Consider the following 17,399-nt stretch of genomic DNA (forward strand, 5'->3'; position numbering starts at 1 on the left):
CATGAGTTAAGTAGCAGGATAAAGTTGCGGAATCTATGGGCCTTGCCATACCATTGCTGATGTTTAAAGTCTGTCTCTGACTTTATGTCCATATTCTAGACAACCCACATTTAGGATGTCTTTCCCCGATTAGAACCATTGATGGCTATTGGGATGTCATCAGATTGGCAATAGGCCACACGTGGACTATTGGCATCTGGGAGGAAATGCTCCAAATATCCGGGTGGCAGAGCCTGCAAAGCTTCCAGTCACCACCTGCTCCCACTGCCGTGCTGATATTCACCGACGTTTTGTCAGTCCAGGGCCCGCTGGGTATTCCAAAGGAACAAGAAGGGGGAGAGGCTGGTTTCCCAATCCCTTGCCTGCTTCCTGCATTTCCTGTAGTTGGAGATGTCCCCACCTATCACTTGGGGTGCTGGCTGTCCAGTTATTGTAACCCAGTCTGTCTGTCCAGTCCTGAGGTTACTACCTCTGCCGCTCCTGCTGCCCTGCTTCTTAACCCAGGCCTTTCTACATCAGCCTTCCAGTCTAGGAAGGGGGATTACATCCTGTACTTGACAAGGCACCGGACTAGATCCAGGTACCCCTTGGTTCCATTCCCAACCCCTGTGCACCCAGGAAAAGCAGCACCAGGGAAAGTATGGCTTCCAGATTAGAGTCAGGGGGCTCTGCCTGGGGTACTGTAATGGCCTGAACTGCAGAGCACCTCCAGGATGTGTACTCTAAAGGGAAAAAGGAAAAAGAATCCTTGGGAACCCCAAGATTGGGATGTCATTGGCAGGTACAGGCCAATCAGGTGTGTGTCTGGTCCTTTAAGAATCTAGTCACTCAATAGCCATTCTCCTGACCAAACGCCTAGGCTGTTGGCAACAGCCCATGAAACCATGAAAATGTAGCAAGATGTGATGTCAGGGGTGGCCTGCACAGCCATAACCACTGCACATAGTTTAACCCATTGGGTGGAAATGTCCATGTCCAGTCTCAGTCAAAAGATGGTCAACCCAGTGGACTCTGTCTGCATTCAGTTTCATAGAGCTGTCAGTAAACCAAGCTATACCATTGGTAGGTATGTCTCTGTATCTTGGACCCCTCCCCACAGAACGAGGGGAGAAGGTCAAGTTCAAGGGGATTCCTCTTGCATCAAGCAGTGGTTAGAGTGATGCTGGAGGTTAGAGTGATGCAGATAAAATGCTCCAATGCTTTTCTATGCAACCATCTTCAGTTTTCGTGCTCCACTGGAATGCTACAGGTTCCTAATTATATTCTGGAACACTCTCAGAGCTATTTTCATTGGTAGATAAATTGCTGTTTTTGCAGGACAAGAGCTGGTGCCTCCTCATCCACCATCTTGCTGAAGTCATTTCTCTTCAATTCTAAATCACATCCTTTGAGTTTTTTTTATTTCTTGACCCAGGATCTAATCAAGGATCAAACAGCTAGCTGTCTTTAATCTGGAACAAATAGTTCTTCCATATTTAAAAAAAATCTTCATGACATTGACCTTTCTTAAGGCTTGTTTTTATAAAACTCTTATGATAATTTAATTGAAAACACATATCTCCAGAAGTTTTCAAAAATGCTTTAAGCAGATGTGGAGACAGGACACACAAAATACTTTAATGATTTTAATCACTAAAATGATTTTAATCATTTAATGATTTTAATGATTATCACACTTACAATAAAACATTATTACATAAAGCAAATAGCATGGATTGAAATGTGGTGTTTCATGATCATTCTCATGTTTATTTTTATTCTTATTTCTAGACATTTTTGAAGAGTTCAGACCCATTGATGTAAAGAATGTCCCTTATTTAGGTTTGTCTCTTTGCTTCCTCAAATTAAATTTTGATTAAACATTTTTGGCAAAAATGTTACATAGGACAGAATGCCCTACTCAATGAATCACATCGGGGCATAAAATATAAAATATCAGTGTGTCCTTCTATTGATGATAATTGATCATCTAATTAAAATAGTATCTTCCAAATTTCTTCATTGTAAATGGTACTTTTTTCCATTTGTAATTAATAAGGAATCTGTGGCTGGGCACAGGGGCTCACTCCTGTAATCTCAGCACTTTGGGAGACAGAGGTGGGCTGATCGCTTCAGCCCAGGAGTTCAAGACCAGCCTGGGCAACAGGGAAAAACTACATCTCTACAAAAAATTAGCTGGACATGGTGGCACACACCTGTAGTCCCAGCTACTCAGGAGGCTAAGGCAGGAGGATTGCCTGAGCCTGGGAGGTCGAGGCCACAGTGAGCCATGATCATGCCACTGCAGTCCAGTTTGGGTAACAGAATGAGACCCTGTCTCAAGAAAACAAACAAACAAACACAAGAAAATCTGCTATTTTCAGAAACTCTGATTACCATACACAACTTGGTATCCCACAAAACCTATTAATAGATTTGAAAAAAGAATTTCTTTGGTGACCTTGAGTAGCCAAATGGCTGGGAACATTGAATTAGCATGTAGGCTTTGAGGTAAGAATTCTGGGAGATTTGTACCCTTTGTATACTGTCGATGGATTTTATGCTGCTGCATAATTTTCTTTGCTGACATTTGTTACTGAGCCAAGGACAGCCTCTCCCCCAGTTTAGCCTGCGCTGAAAGGCACTTTAAAATGTGTTTGAACACTGAACTATTCAAATCAAAAAGACATGCTGTTTTATAGAAATCTGTTATATGCTTTTGCTCTAAAAGTCTTTAAGGCTTAAAAATCAGCAGAACTACAATAGTATCATCAGTTTCCCAACTTCAAATGGGAAAAACTCGTGAAACTCGACACAGGAGAATAGATTCACTAATTGTTTTCCCTTTATGGAGTATTGACCATGACATTACAGAGAAATACAATACATTGTGAAGGAAGCCCCACAACTTAGAAGCGCCAGTGTGAGGAGCTTGAAATCAATGAGACACGTAAAGCAATTCTACTTTTTCTTGCTTCCTTCCTTTCCCCACTCTGCCTAGACACTTTGGGCATCTGTGTATATTTGCTGGTAGGTGTTTTATTTGTAAGATAGAAGGAGGGATCAGGACTCTTATTCACTTATGATCATTTGCCTTCCTGCCTATATCCATAGTAGACGGTGAGCAACTTGAAGGTAGGAGCAGCTGAAACAGATTCTGAAACATATTACTTTTCGCAGAAGTGGAACTGAGAAGGTAAAATGGAATATGTTAGTCATGCAGTAAAGAATAGTTTTGGACTAATACAGAATAGCAACTGAATTATTTATCTATACAATTTGCAGCTTAGCAAACAATTTCATGGTTGACTGCATTCTGTGCTATACTTTTCACTCATATTCTCACAGAAAGTAAAGATTACTTTGCTGGAAAATTCATACAAAACTCTGCAATATATTCCTCAAATTATATTTTAATCAGTTTTCCTCAGTTTAGCCTCTGCATAAAGGCACTTTAAAACTTTTCGAACACTGAACTCTCAAGTGAAAAAGACACGCTGTTTTATAAAAATCTGTTCTACGCTTTTTGCTCTAAAAGTCTCTAAGGCTTAAAAATCAGCAGGGCATATTCTGCTATCAAAACTACAACAGTATAATTTAGTTGTCTTCAAAGTAAAAGGATTTGTAAGACTTGACATATGAGGACAGATTAGCTAATTGTTTCCCCTTTATTGAGTATTGGTCATGATGTTACAGAGACGGACGTTCAGTTTTGAGACGTTTCTACTCGCAGATGTTTCAACGTTTCCTGGTCCATAATGACTGCACAATACGAGTATCTCAGCATTTTAAAGCTGTTCTGGTTTAAAACAATGCCTCACTTTACATTTTCTATGAGCGAAAATAACCTAGACTGAATGCTAAGTGTACACACTGTGTAGGCCACAAAGGATAGATCTGTGTGTGTGTTCCTGCAGAAGGCAGACGATCCAAGGCAAATGTCCTTAGCTGCCCTCCACCAGTAGAGGGCAGCCTTCTCCCTACAAACTGTCTACCTAGTGGGCTCCAAAGTGCGCTGCAGGAAATTATTTTAGAACTTGCAGGTATTGTTATCATCTTATTAATTGATTGATTGATTGATTGATTGAGACCGGATTTCACTCTGCCACTCAAGCTGTAGTGCAGTGGCACAAACACGGTTCACTGCAGCCTCCACTTCCCAGGCTCAAGCCATTCTCACACCTCAGCCTCCCAAGCAGCTGGAACGACAGCCACGCACCACCACGCCCGACTAATTTTTTTAAATTACTTTTTGTACATATGGGGTCTCACTATGCTGCCCAGGCTGGTCTCGAAATAATGGGCTCAAGTGATCTGCCCTCCTTGGCCTCCAAAAGTGCTGGAGTTACAGGCATGAGCCATCATCCTCAACCTAGGTATTATTTTTATTTTAGCTTTTTAAAATTTCTATTTGGTGAGCTCTTTGTAATAATACATAAATATAGATGAGCATGCATTACATTTTTATAACTTATAAATAAACATATATACATATACATTTGAAGTGCATTTTTTTTAAAGTTGTTACTTAATGTATTGTCAACAAAACTGTAGAGGCCATGATTCTAAACATGTTCTCTACGCCTAAGAACCTTGTGCCTTTCCAAAACCAAAGGTCACACTTCTGGAAAGTTCCTTCCTCCCTTACATTCAGTATCCGTTTACAGAACATACACTATGTCCTAGTTTCTGCAAGGTTCTGAAAACACAGTAAGAGGCAAAAGAGCCATAGCCCCTCCCAGCCCGTGCCCTTATGAAACTTGCATTCTATATAAACATAGATATTAAACAAACACAAAATGCATGTTTTAACCCTAAAATGCGACATAGGGGAAGCCAGTCAGACAATTTACTCAGGAGTGAGAATTCAGGTCATTCACCAAGGCGCCCATGTCAAAGATTCGTTACCCCCCTCGCGGCCCTAAAACATGTCAGAGTCATGATATACACTCTGTAGAGGAAGAGTTCAAAAACAGATCTTAAGAAGTAAAAGCAAGCGATCAAAACATTTCTGGAAATCTGACACATCTGGAGTGCTGTGTGGAGACGCCAGGGCGCGTGGAGCTTTGAGCAGTTAAAAACCCAGACGGGGAGACCAGTGCGTGCGTGACCGCGTTTCTCTGCAGGGCTGTCCCGCGGCCCCAACGCAAGAGCGGGACGCGCCGGGGGGGCATCTGCGTGGCACGTGGGCGCCGCAGCCAGGCGCGCCACCGACGGGCAGTCAGCGGAGACGCTTCGGAGCAGGTCTGTTAGGGCGCGCGCAGACACATGCACATGCACGAGCGCACGTACACGCGCACACCGCCAGCGCGGACCCTGACGGGGCCGAGCCTCGGGGTTGGGCCTCCTCGGCCGCCGTCGTCGTCTCGGCTGTCACGGGCCCGCGGCAGCGCTTTACCCTGGGTCGCAGGTAGCGCGTTCGTTCGCTATGGTGACTGTCGATCTCGGGGCGCTAGAGCGCCGGCTCCGGGGAGGGCAGGGAAGCGTCAGGGACCTTTCTAGAGCCTTGCCTGGCCTGAGGTCCGGGGCTGGGGCTGTCCCCACGACCTGTCTCTGCCATCAGTGGGGCCACAGGCCTGAAGACGGCTTCTACCGCCACCTTGGGCGCCTCTGCTCCTGGCTGCGACGTGGGGCGTCCTAGTCATCGGACTGGGAACCTGATAGGAGACGAATGGAAAGGGGGAAAGCCATGGAAAATTAAGCCGGCACAAGAAGGGGGAAACGTTTGGAGGTCAGGCAAGGCTGGTGGCCTTGGGGATCGCAGAGCAGGAGACTTAGAGAGATGTCCAGTGAGAATGTCAGCCCATGAGCTCTGGTGTGCAAGAAAAATGCCTCTTTTCTGGACTTCAGGTGAATTTCTGACTCCTCTGGGCTGCATACGACCGCCCTTCCCTGGCCCAACTGGTGAACTGTTTAAAAAAAGAAAAATAACCCTAGTTCTTCCAGGGGTCCCCTCCCCAGCGATTAGGCCAAGTTCTGGAAGCTTATTCGGTGACTTGGTGGGTATGTTAATGGTTAAGTAACTTACCCAAGGTCTTATTGCCAATCAGTGGTAAAGTCAGGATTGAAACTCAGATCTCTTGGACTCCAGAGGCTGGAGTTTATTAAATGTTTAGGCCCAGCTCTGTTTGATTTTGGGGGTTTCTAAAGACAGTCTCGATCTGTTGCCCAGGCTGGAGTGCAGTGGTACAATCATAGCTCACTGCAGCCTTGAACGCTTGGGCTCAAGCCATCTCCTGCCTCAGCCTCTCAAGTAGCTAGGACTACAGGCGTGTGCCACTACACCTGGTTCCTAGCTCTATTTGAGACCACAGTAGCCTCAAGTGTAAAGCACACTGGACACTAGGTGTCAAAAAATAGAACTAGAAGTCAGCAAGTGATCTAAAACAAGATTCTGTAGGTGTCTGGGCATCAGTTTCATCATCTGGATGAAATGGGCTTGAACCTGTGTTAATATCAAGGTCCCTTCCAGCCCTAATAGTCTAAGAATTCTAGAGAGTGTAACTGCTCATTTGAAGGCTGCCATCTAGACCATCACAACTGTCTTGTGGCTCATGGAGACTTTCAGATTGGTGCAGCAGCTCCAAGGTGAAGTGACCTCAATTGCTGATGCAAAACTAGGTTCTATAAGGGTAAACTAGTGATTCACAAGGACAGGTGAGAAGTGCTGATGGTGGCAAGGGAGGCAATTATAACAATATCCCACCCTTCTACCCCATCCTCCACCCCACTTCTGACATAGATGAGGACTTAATTGTGGCACAGAGAAAGGGCAACCGACTCTTGAGACCAGTGAGTCTGCAGTCAAAACGCTACTGATCACTGTTGCAGAGAGAGCCTCCCAACACAGCTGGCTGAATAACTACTGGAATTATCCAGAGTCTGGTTGCATTTACATTTTACTTTCCAAAACAAATGTAACCAAAAATTCCAGCCACTGTGTAAGCCAGAAGCAGGTGACACACAGAAGTGCAGACTGAGGGGAGTTTAGGTGAAAGCTGCAGCTATCAGCTATTCTCTCCCTTTTAGTGAGGGCCTTAGTTGGACAAGTCAGAACAGATTTCCCTTTTTTTTTTTTTTTGAGACAGAGTCTCACTCTGTTGCCAGGCTGGAGTGGCGTGATCTTGGCTCACTGCATCACTGCAACCTCCGCCTCCTGGGTTCAAGCAATTATCCTGCCTCAGCCTTCCGAGGAGCTGGGACTACAGGCGCCCACCACCATGCCCGGTTAATTTTTGTATTTTTAGTAGAGATGAGGTTTCACCATGTTGGCCAGGATGGTCTCGATCTCTTGATCTCGTGATCTGCCCACCTCAGCTGGGATTACAGGCATGAGCCACTGAGCCCGGCCCAGAACAGATTTCTGAAGAGGTTGTGTGCAAACTGATTTGTAGACTCAAAGGCTTACGCTCCCAGGAAGTAAGAGGGAGCTTTCTTAAATTTAAGAAAGAATCAAAATCTTCCTATTAGCCAGGCGTGGTGGCTCACGCCTGTAATCCCAGCACTTAGGGAGGCTGAGGCAGGTGGATCACCTGAGGTCAGGAGTTCAAGACCAGCCTGACCAACATGGTGAAACTATGTCTCTACTAAAATACAAAAATTAGCTGGGTGTGGTGGTGGGCACCTGTAGTCCCAGCTGCTGGGGAGGCTAAGGCAGGAGAATTGCTTGAACCCGGGAGGCAGAGGTTGCAGTGAGCCAAGGTCGTGCCACTGCACTCCAGCCTGGGTGACAGAGCCAGATTCCATCTCCAAAAAAAAAAACTTCCTATTGTAACAGATCCTTTGATGAAAATATGCCGCCATGCCTCAATTACTCTAAATCAAATAAAAGGCTTAGTGTGAGTTGGAATAAACCTATCAATGGCTACATTTTTTGTTTATGTATATCTGTGTTCATGCAGAATTTCATATTTCATGCCAAATAGGAAATGGAAAACTCCTAAAACTTTCAGAAGGGAAACTATTCTCATTTAAAGGCAGTTTGCCCCAATCTTAAGGAAACTCTGCCTGTTTTTGCTTCAGGCTTCCTTTTGCAGAATCCAGAGGGGTAGAAATTGATTTAGCTTCATCCTCAGGACATTGGGTGATGAAACTTCAGACTGAGTTTGAGACAGGTAACATCCATCTACTCTCATTTTTAAGCTTCTTGTAGATAGGGATTTCACAATCTGCTTAATAAACCACTTCCATGTTTATTTATTTACACTGTCTGCTCAATTTTGCTGTAACCACTTCCGTGTTTAATAACCCTTACTGTTGGAATTGTTTTCCTGACTCTAATCCAATCACTCCTCTGACAGTTTAGCATTTTGGATTGTTAGATCTGGAAAATATGGAAAATAGCCCTGAAGATCACTGTATTCATTTTCCACAAATTTGATGGACTAAAACACACAGACTTACTTTCTTACAGTTCTGTGCATTAGAAATCCAACACAGGTCTCGGCTAAAATCAAGGTGTTGGCAGGACTGTGATCCTTAATGGAGGGTGCAGAGGTCAATCTTTTCCTTGCCCTTTCTACCCTTCAGAGGCCGATCAGATGTGGTTTGTGGCCGTCTTCCTCCATCTTCAAAGCCAGCAGTGTTGAACCTCTGACCATTCTTCACATTTTCCTCTGACTCAGCTCAGCAGGGAAAGGTTCTCTGAGGACATGTGAATAGATTGGGCCTGCCCTGATAATCCAGGATCATCTCCCTATTTTAAGGTCCTTAATTTAATCACATCTACAAGATCTTTTTCCACATAAGGCAACATATTCATAGGTTCTGGGCATTAGGATATAAACATCTTCAGAGGGTGAGGTGGGGGCCTTGTTTTCCTGCCTATCGTTATCCTTCCAACTCACTTCTCAAAGCTGGAATCCCTCCTATGTGACTTCTGACAGATGCTTACTTAACTCAGTACTTCCACTGATGTGGAGGTTGCTGATTCATGAAGCTGCCAAGGAGAATGTTGTCCAACCCTAAATGTGAGAAAATTCTGTTCAGTCACAACAATTCACATACATGGGTTCTTACCTTAAGCACAGGAGAAAACCTCCCCTTGTATCCCCATAACACACCCACCACATGAAGTTTTTTAAATATTTGAAGACAGCAAATGTTCTATTCATCAATTGAACATTTGAACACCTATGGTATGTGGGTGCTATTCTAGGCTCCAGTAATAAAATGATTAATCAGCCAGGCAAGGTTTACTACTGTTAATGTGACCTAATTCATCATTATTTGCCACCTCTCTTCCTCAAAGGTTGCAATGGTTAGTGGATTCATGGGTTCATCATCATCAATATCAACATTGTGATCTTTTGGTCATTTAGCATGAAACAGAAAAATCTATAAATCCAAAGGGGCTAAGTCACATGAAATGTCAGAATAGTGTGACAATCCATAAATTAGTTCTGAGAATACAGAATCATCATCTAGCTCCAGTGTTCAGTAGGCCAAGCCTCATTAAAGGATGCCATAAAATGAGAACATTAAACACTAATAAATAGGTGATATTCCATGGAACAGCCTTTCCATTTAGAAAAAAAAAGACATTTTAAGTTGGGGGACAGGGGTGGTTTAATAAATAGATTGTTCAATACACAATGTTGAGATAATTGGCCATCTGTTTAGAAGGGAAAAAATGGCTAAGCCACATTCTTATCTCCAGCCATTCATAAAAATTAATTCCAGATGGATTAAATAGATCTAAATACATTCATTCATTCAACAAATAGTTATTAAGCCACTATCCTGTTCAAGTTGCTGTGGATGGAAAAATCACTCAAAAATCTCCTTTCTTGTGGAGCCTACATTCTAGTGCAGAGTGGCGGTCAATTACTAAATAAGCAGTGAGCTTATTTATTTGATATGGTTTGGCTCTGTGTCCCCAAATCTCATCTCAAATTGTAATCCCCATGTCGAGGGGTGGACCTGGTGGGAGGTGATTGGATCATGGGGGCAGTTTCCCTCATGCTGTTCTCATGATAGTGAATGAGTTCTCACAAGATCTGATGGTTTGAAAGTGTTTGGCAGTTCTCCCACACTCTCTCTCTCCCGCTGCCTTGTGAAGAAGGTGCTTGCTTCCCCTTCACCTTCCACCATGATTGTAAGTTTCCTGAGGCCTCTGCAGCCATGCAGAACTCAGTCAATTAAACCTCTTTATAAATCACCCAGTCTCAGGTAGTTCTTCATAGCAGTATAAAAATGAACTAATACAGTTGATGATATGTGTTATGCAGGAATAAAAGAAGAGAAGTAGGGAACATAAGTTTGCAATTTCACACAGATTACTTAGGGAAAGCATTGCTATAAAGATGACATTTGAGTAAGACTTACATGAGGTGAAGAAGTTGGCCATGCAGTTATGGAGGGAGGACATTCTAGGCAGAGGCAATATGTAATAAAGGGCCCTAAAATGGGAGCATGTTTTTTGAGAAATATCAAGCCTAAATGGCTGAAGTTAAGTGAGCAGAGGAACAATAATAGGAAACAAGATCAGAGAGATAGCCAGGGACAAGATCACATAGAAGCTTGATAATCATTTTAAGAACTTTGGCTTTTTCAAGTAAGATAGGAAGTTGCGTTATATGATTTACATTTTAATGGAATCACTCTTATTTTTGTACTGAAAATGGGCAAGGCAGGAGCAGGGAGACCAGTTAGGAGGCCACCACAATAATCCAGTGGAAAGAGAATAATAGCTAGGAATAGAGTGGTAGTAGTGATGGTGGTTAGAAGTAGTTGTTTCTGAAATATATTGAAGGCAAATCCAATAGAATTTGCTTACGGATTGGTTGTGCAGGCAAAAGAAAAAGAGGAGTTAAGGATGATGTGGCTGGAGACTCTAAGATGGCCCCCAATTAGCCCTGCCTTCTGGTATTCATGCCCTTGTGTAACAGTCTTCCTTTGAGCATAGGCTCAAGGCAAGACAAAGCAAGCGTGGCCTGCTTCTAATTAGAAGAATATTACAAAGGTGGTAGGATGTCACTTTCATGATTATATTATGTGATATTGTTACATCTGTCCTACTAGCAGACTCTATTGCCTTCTTAGTTTGCATGGTTTGATGAAACAAGCTTACGAAGACAGCCATCTATGAACCAGAAAGTAAGCAATCACCAGACACCAAATATGCCCGTGCCTTAATCTTGAACTTCCCGATCTCCAGAACTGTGAGAGATAAATGTTTGTTGTTTATAAGATACCCAGTCTATGGTAGTCTGTTATAGCACCCTAAACAGACTAAGGCAATACCTGATATCATCAATCATTATGGACATTCAGATTAAAACCATAACAAGATACCATTTCTATCCATACAAATAGCTAAAATCAAAAAGCCTGACAGTATTGATTGCTAGGGAGAATGTAGAACAATTGGAATTCTCATCCCAGGCTTGGCTTCACAGGTGCCATGCTCAGATGAGCCCCACCCTTGGTTTAATATTCTGCTGTCACTGTTTGAAATTCTTTTTTTTTTTTTTTTTTTTTTTTTTGAGGCGGAGTTTTGCTCTTATTGCCCAGGCTGGAGTGCAGTGGCGCAATCTAGGCTCACTGCAACCTCCGCCTCCCAGGTTCAAGCGATTCTCCTGCCTCAGCCTCCCGTGTAGCTGGGATTACAGGTGCCCACCACCACACCCAGCTAATTTTTTGTATTTTTAGTAGAGACTGGTTTCGCCATGTTGGCCAGGTTGGTCTTGAACTCTTGACCTCAAGAGATCTACCTGCCTTGGCCTCCCAAAGTGCTGGGATTGCAGGCGTGAGCCACCATGCCTGGCCTAAAATTCTTAATAATTTTATCTTTGAACTAGTGTTTTGTAAGCAAAGTCCAATAGGGCAGTGGAGGATAATGTGAGCAGAGGAGATGCTCACAATATGTGTGCTGTTTCTTGCTGCCCCATTCAGATATAGTGTTTGCAGTGACCTATGAGCATGAATTCTGATGGGCAAAATGCATGGGAGTTCAGCAAGACTCAAAGTAAGTAAAAAGTAATCATGTTATTTTTCAAAAAATTAAAAATAGAATTACCATATGATTCAGCAATTCTGTTTCTGTATATGCCCAAATAATTAAAAGCAGAGACTCTGGCACTGCATAACATAAAGATGAAACAGCAGTAAAATTCATGCTGATAATTAATAGCATGAATAGCAAATTTAAAACACCATGACAAGTCAAGAAAATACTGCAGAAGAAAAAAGCTTTGTATTTCCCGTTTTTTTAACAATGGACCCCACATTTTATTTTGCACTGAGTCCAGCAAATTATGTAGCCAACCGTCTTATACATCACTAGTAAGAACCTAAAATGGTCCAACCATTTTGGAAAACAGTTTGCTGATTTCTTGTAAAGTTAGCAACGCGTTTACCACATGACCCATGGGAGCCAGAAGCTGTTTGAACTAATTTGGTTACATTTGTACACTAGCGAAGACTGTGAAACAGATTTGATGATTGGCAGCCCAAGAACCACATGGAATGGAGGAGGGGTAATTCTCTCAAATGAATGGAGTAAAGGCTGCTGAGCAAGCAACGATAACGGAGGCAGAAGATAAATAGTGGGGGATGTTGGGGGAGGGGAGGAAGGAGGTAAGAAAGGTGAGAATATTCCATTTGCAGATGGCAGAGCTCAAATTTAAGATTCCTGCCAGCCTCAATAAAGCACTTGTTTGATTCAAGTCTACATTAGGACACTATCTAGAGGAATGGCTTGTTTATGCAAAGGATTGCTTGTCAATTCCTGAGACAACTGAGCATGGATTAAATGCACACAACTGAGTATGGGACTCTGATCTTGGGAGTATAAAATTATTAATGATTTTGCTTAAGAGTAGCATAATTAAGAGGCAGACATGGGCTCAGATTCCTAAAATAATAATTTATGGTTAAACGAGGCCCATTACATGCCATTATGTTACAACCCAAAAGTTTGGTTTCTTCCTTTGAGAGCCAGTTGACTGATACTCAATGTCCCAGCTGTGGATCTGCTTGGAAGCTGCAGGGACTAACTCCTTATTCTTTATGAGGACCACAAAGAGAGGCCACTTATGAAGGCGTGTGGTTCTAGACCCCAGGATAATGGAAGAAAGAGAGGTTTGTGCCACTAGGCCCTTATTCTGCGAGCGGAGCCCTATCCTACCATACTTGGCAGTCTGGCCAAAATGAAGCTAACAGTGATAAACTTGGAGAACCAAGGCCTGCTTCAGGTGCTGCCAGTGGCCTCTCAGATGACTTGGGTAAATTATACATCTCTCTGTACTCCCGTTTCTTCCAAAATAAGCACAAGTAATTCTCACCAATCTACTGTGGAGTTGGTTTGAATATCAGATGAGACAATGAGCATGGACTCTCTTCAGAGAAAATGAAATGTGATAGAAAATTAAGATGAGGCGCCGGTTATTATTCTTAGCATTTCCAAGGGGGTGCTGGCACCCTCCCCTTCCCTTTCAGATTATTGGCAATAGGAGAGGATCAAATTAAGATCATAATTAGACGATCTGAGAAATTCACATTACTCTTTAAAATACTGAGGAATTCATTAAACCAAGATCAAAAACTTTTGTGGCTATGCCAGGTTCCTGGAATCCTAGGAACCACTGTGAATCCAGAAGAAGCATTAACTGGTAAAGCTCAGAGAGGAAATATTTTAGCAATGACACAAGGCAGCTTCTTATCTCTTGCTTTGCAGCATCACTAAAAATAAATTTTAAAAAATACAAAACAAAATGAAAATAAAACTTTTAACTGATCCCCAGAAGAACAGACTCTTCGGAAAAGCTGACAGACAGAGGGTCAATGATTAAGAATAAAAATAGTATGGTACATTTAGAAAGGAAAAACAAACACCCACATCACACGGGCAGTTACTTACTGTGAACAAACCATGAACAAAAGCACCTCAAGGCTAAGGCAAATGGGCCACAAACTGGATATGAGTCAGCAACAGAAGTCCTTTTATTAATTAAGCTCAAGACTGGATACAAGGTTAACAATATTTTATGCTGATGTTTACGAAGCCCTTACCACATGCCAAGGACTTTTAGTGTATACCTGTATTATCTTACTTAACCCCACTAGGTCAGTGTGACTGTTATTTGTATTTCACAAATGGAAAAACAGATGACCAGAAAATTAAGGTACTGCATAAGGCCTCCAAACCATTATGTGGCAATTTGGGCCATGAGCTGACATCTGTCACCAAAGTCTGTGTACCTAATCACTGTGGTGAACTGCCTCTCCAGAGCATCCTGCTCATACAGAGTGCAAGTTGCAGCTCTGGGCTTTGACAAAGAGGCTTGGCAGACCTTAAGAGGATTCAGAGGAGAGCAGTGGAGTAAGGTTATTTCACCTGGAGAAGAGAAAACTAAGATATGATCCCTAGCAGTGTTAGCTTCTCTGATGGCAATTGGGATCAAGAAACAGATAATAGATGCAGGTGGTTTGGGAGAGCAAAGGAGGATTTGGGATAAGCCAGAACCAAATTGTGATTGTTTCTAAATGTGCTAAGGATGTTAAATATTTGTGGCAGTCATAGAGGTGCACCACTTTAGAGAACCTGCGTGAGAAGCACGACTGACTGAGAGCCTCCAGTTGTCTCACACCTTTGGGTGTGCCACGGTGCTCAGGCCCAGGCCATGCTTCCCCCAGGCTGCTCCTAGCAGTGACTACGCATGAAGGCAGTATTAGAACTGGGCCATTTCTGGCCAGTGGTGGCTCCTCTATGATCCTGGAGAGCTCTCTTAGAACTACAATGCAGGCCGGGCGCAGTGGCTCACGCCTGGAATCCCAGCGCTTTGGGAGGCCGAGGTGGGCAGATCACAAGGTCAGGAGATCGAGACCATCCTGGCTAACACAGTGAAACCCCGTCTCTACTAAAAATACAATAAAATTAGCCGGGCGTGGTGGCGGGCGCCTGTTGTCCCAGCTACTCGGGAGGCTGAGGCAGGAGAATGGCCTGAACCCGGGATGCGGAGCTTGTAGTGAGCCGAGATCGCGCCACTGCACTCCAGCCTGGGTGACAGAGCGAGACTCAGTCTCAAACAAACAAACAAAACAAAACAAAACAAAACTACAGTGCAGTCTGAGGCTTTTCCTGCTCAGGCCTCCTTCCTTCCCTTTCTTCTCTGGAAGGTGTCAGACCCACAATGCGGCCTGGAGGTTCTCCTCACCTACTCCCACTCCCTCTGCCTGTATCGTCAACAAGTGTTTCCCCAATAAATTTCCTGTATGTATAATCCTATCTTGGTGTTCACTTCTCAGAGACCCAAACTGACAAAATACTGAGTGTGTAGAAAATGGAAATAAGGCCAGGCAAAATGGCTCAGGCCTGTAATCCCAGCACTTTGGGAGGCCGAGGCAGGTGGATCAACTGAGGTCAGGAGTTCGAGACCAGCCTGACCAACATGGTGAAACCCCATCTTTACTAAAAATACAAAAAATTCGCCAGGCACGGTGGCAGGCGCCTGTAATCCCAGCTACTGGGGAGGCTGAGACAGGAGAATCTCTTGAAACTAGGAGGTGGAGATAGCAGTGAGCCGAGATTCCACCCCTGCACTTTAGCCTGGGCAACAGAGTGAGACTCCATCTGAAAAAAAAAAAAAAGAAAAGAAAAAGAAAAGGGAAACAATAACCCCTTTGGTCTTTAAAAGCAGGTTTGGCAATTAACTGAGAAATTTTAAGTGCAGGTTCTCAAGAGCCCAAGGAGGATGTGTTTAGAAGACTGTCCATCTTCTCCTAGACCTGAGAGTCTATGAGTCTGTACTCATCACTTAAACAGGTTAAATGTTCCTAGTTTATTTCCATGTAAGAAGAGCCTAAGAAATATGACTATTCATCTAACTGAAAATGAGAAATGCCTGACATGGCATCTTCACTGCATCTGCCACGGTCTCTGAACTGAAACCTGCTCTACTCTCACCCATGCTATTAGAATTATTGCAGGGTGAACAGAGACCATACTCTCCAGACCATAAGCTGCAGAGCTGAGGCCTGGGCCCTCCACACCGGTTTGGGAAGTGCACTCAGAGTCCCTGGAGCAGCATGATAAATTGGCCCAAACTTCCCCAGAGTCCTACCACGCCAGATAGACCATGGCTCATCATTTTGACCTGAATAGGTTAGAAGAGGTCTTTCTCTGTGTTGAGCTTCAGTTATTAGCCTTATAACACCAATAATTAGACATCTTCTGACAATAAACACATGGCGTCAGACATTAAATTATGTAAATTATTAGTAAAGACGTTAAAAATACAAGATATTTTGCCTTGCTTCTAACCAGCCACTTGACTTTGGAATACATTATTTAAGCTCTCCAGATCACCTAAGAAATTCTGAGAGTTGATGCTCAACGTTATAAAATCATTGAAGTTGTAATCCTCACCCTGTTAAGGGGTCACTGTTTCTCAATAGGACTGCACTAGTTCAGAAAATGCCTTTCCATGGGATAGATATCCATTTTGCTCAGGTGGGTGTGGTAATTGTCCCTGTCTCAGTATACTCAGTGGTCAAGACAGTGAAACCTCGCTTCTCACCTGAACAAACTGTTTGAAGAGCTTCGTGTAATATATTGAACAGGAAGGTGTCTGCTAACATCAGTTTCTAAGACACAAACAACTCTACTATCAACCACACAGGGTAAACGCTCTTTAAGATTAAACCTAAATCCTTTATCTTTGTTCAAAAATAAAATAAAAAGGCCAGGCACAGTGGCCACAACTATAATCCCAGCACTTTGGGAGGCCAAAGCAGGAGGATCGCTTGAGTCCAGGAGTTCGAGACCAGCCTGGACAACATGTCGAAACCCTGTCTCTGCAAAAAATATAAAATTTAGCTGAGTGTGGTGGCGCATGCCTGTAATACCAGCTACTCAGGAGGTGAGGTAAGAGGATCACCTGAGCCCAGGAGGTGCAGTAAGCTGTGATCGTATGCCACTGCACTCCAGCCTGGGAGACAGAGTAAGACCCTGTCTCAAAACATTTTTAAAACACTCTGAACACACTTCAGCATTAAGCTTAATGCAGCATAGGGTGTGAAGGGTTAACCCACTCTACCATGCTCTCTCCTGCTTTGCTCTGCCCACAGTCAGAAGAGCCACAGCCTGCCAGCCAGCCCTTTGATTGGGGGGCCCTTTTACCCACTCCCTGCTGGCTGGGGGAGGGGAGCCAGCAAAGGAAATAGATAGATGCAGCGAGAGACAAGACAATGAGCATACAGCCCAAGCCACCATCTGCCTGGCAGGGTGGCACGAGACAGAGTTTGGGACGCTGGTGTAGCCACTGTGGTTAAGCAGACAGTGTCTGCAGCAGGCCGTCGAAGATTGGGCAATTTGAAATGTGAGAAAGGCAGGCTTCGCAGAGTGTCAAACACTTGGGTGCAAGATAAACTTGAACTGTTGAAGAACTCTTGTTCTGTTTTGTTTGTTAACTTTCAGG

General features: G+C 43.6%; 1 protein-coding gene across 3 annotated transcripts in view; it reads right to left on the reverse strand.

Annotated features, from left to right (window-relative positions):
• Positions 1 to 1,623: 1,623 nt before the first annotated feature.
• Positions 1,624 to 17,399, reverse strand: part of RNF6 (ring finger protein 6) — a 32,901-nt gene continuing 17,125 nt past the window's right edge. For 2 of the 3 annotated variants that reach the window (XM_074021739.1, XM_045377596.3), the window contains exon 6: positions 1,624 to 5,636. In XM_074021739.1, the coding sequence (XP_073877840.1) occupies positions 5,478 to 5,636 (159 nt within the window). In that variant the 3' untranslated portion in view covers positions 1,624 to 5,477. Of the gene's footprint in view, positions 5,637 to 8,894; positions 8,943 to 17,399 lie in introns of those variants that run through there. The other variant, XM_015439081.4, reaches the window with a different exon arrangement.

The sequence above is a fragment of the Macaca fascicularis genome, chromosome 17 (genome assembly GCF_037993035.2).
Source record: "Macaca fascicularis isolate 582-1 chromosome 17, T2T-MFA8v1.1".
Taxonomy (NCBI): Eukaryota; Metazoa; Chordata; class Mammalia; order Primates; family Cercopithecidae; genus Macaca; species Macaca fascicularis.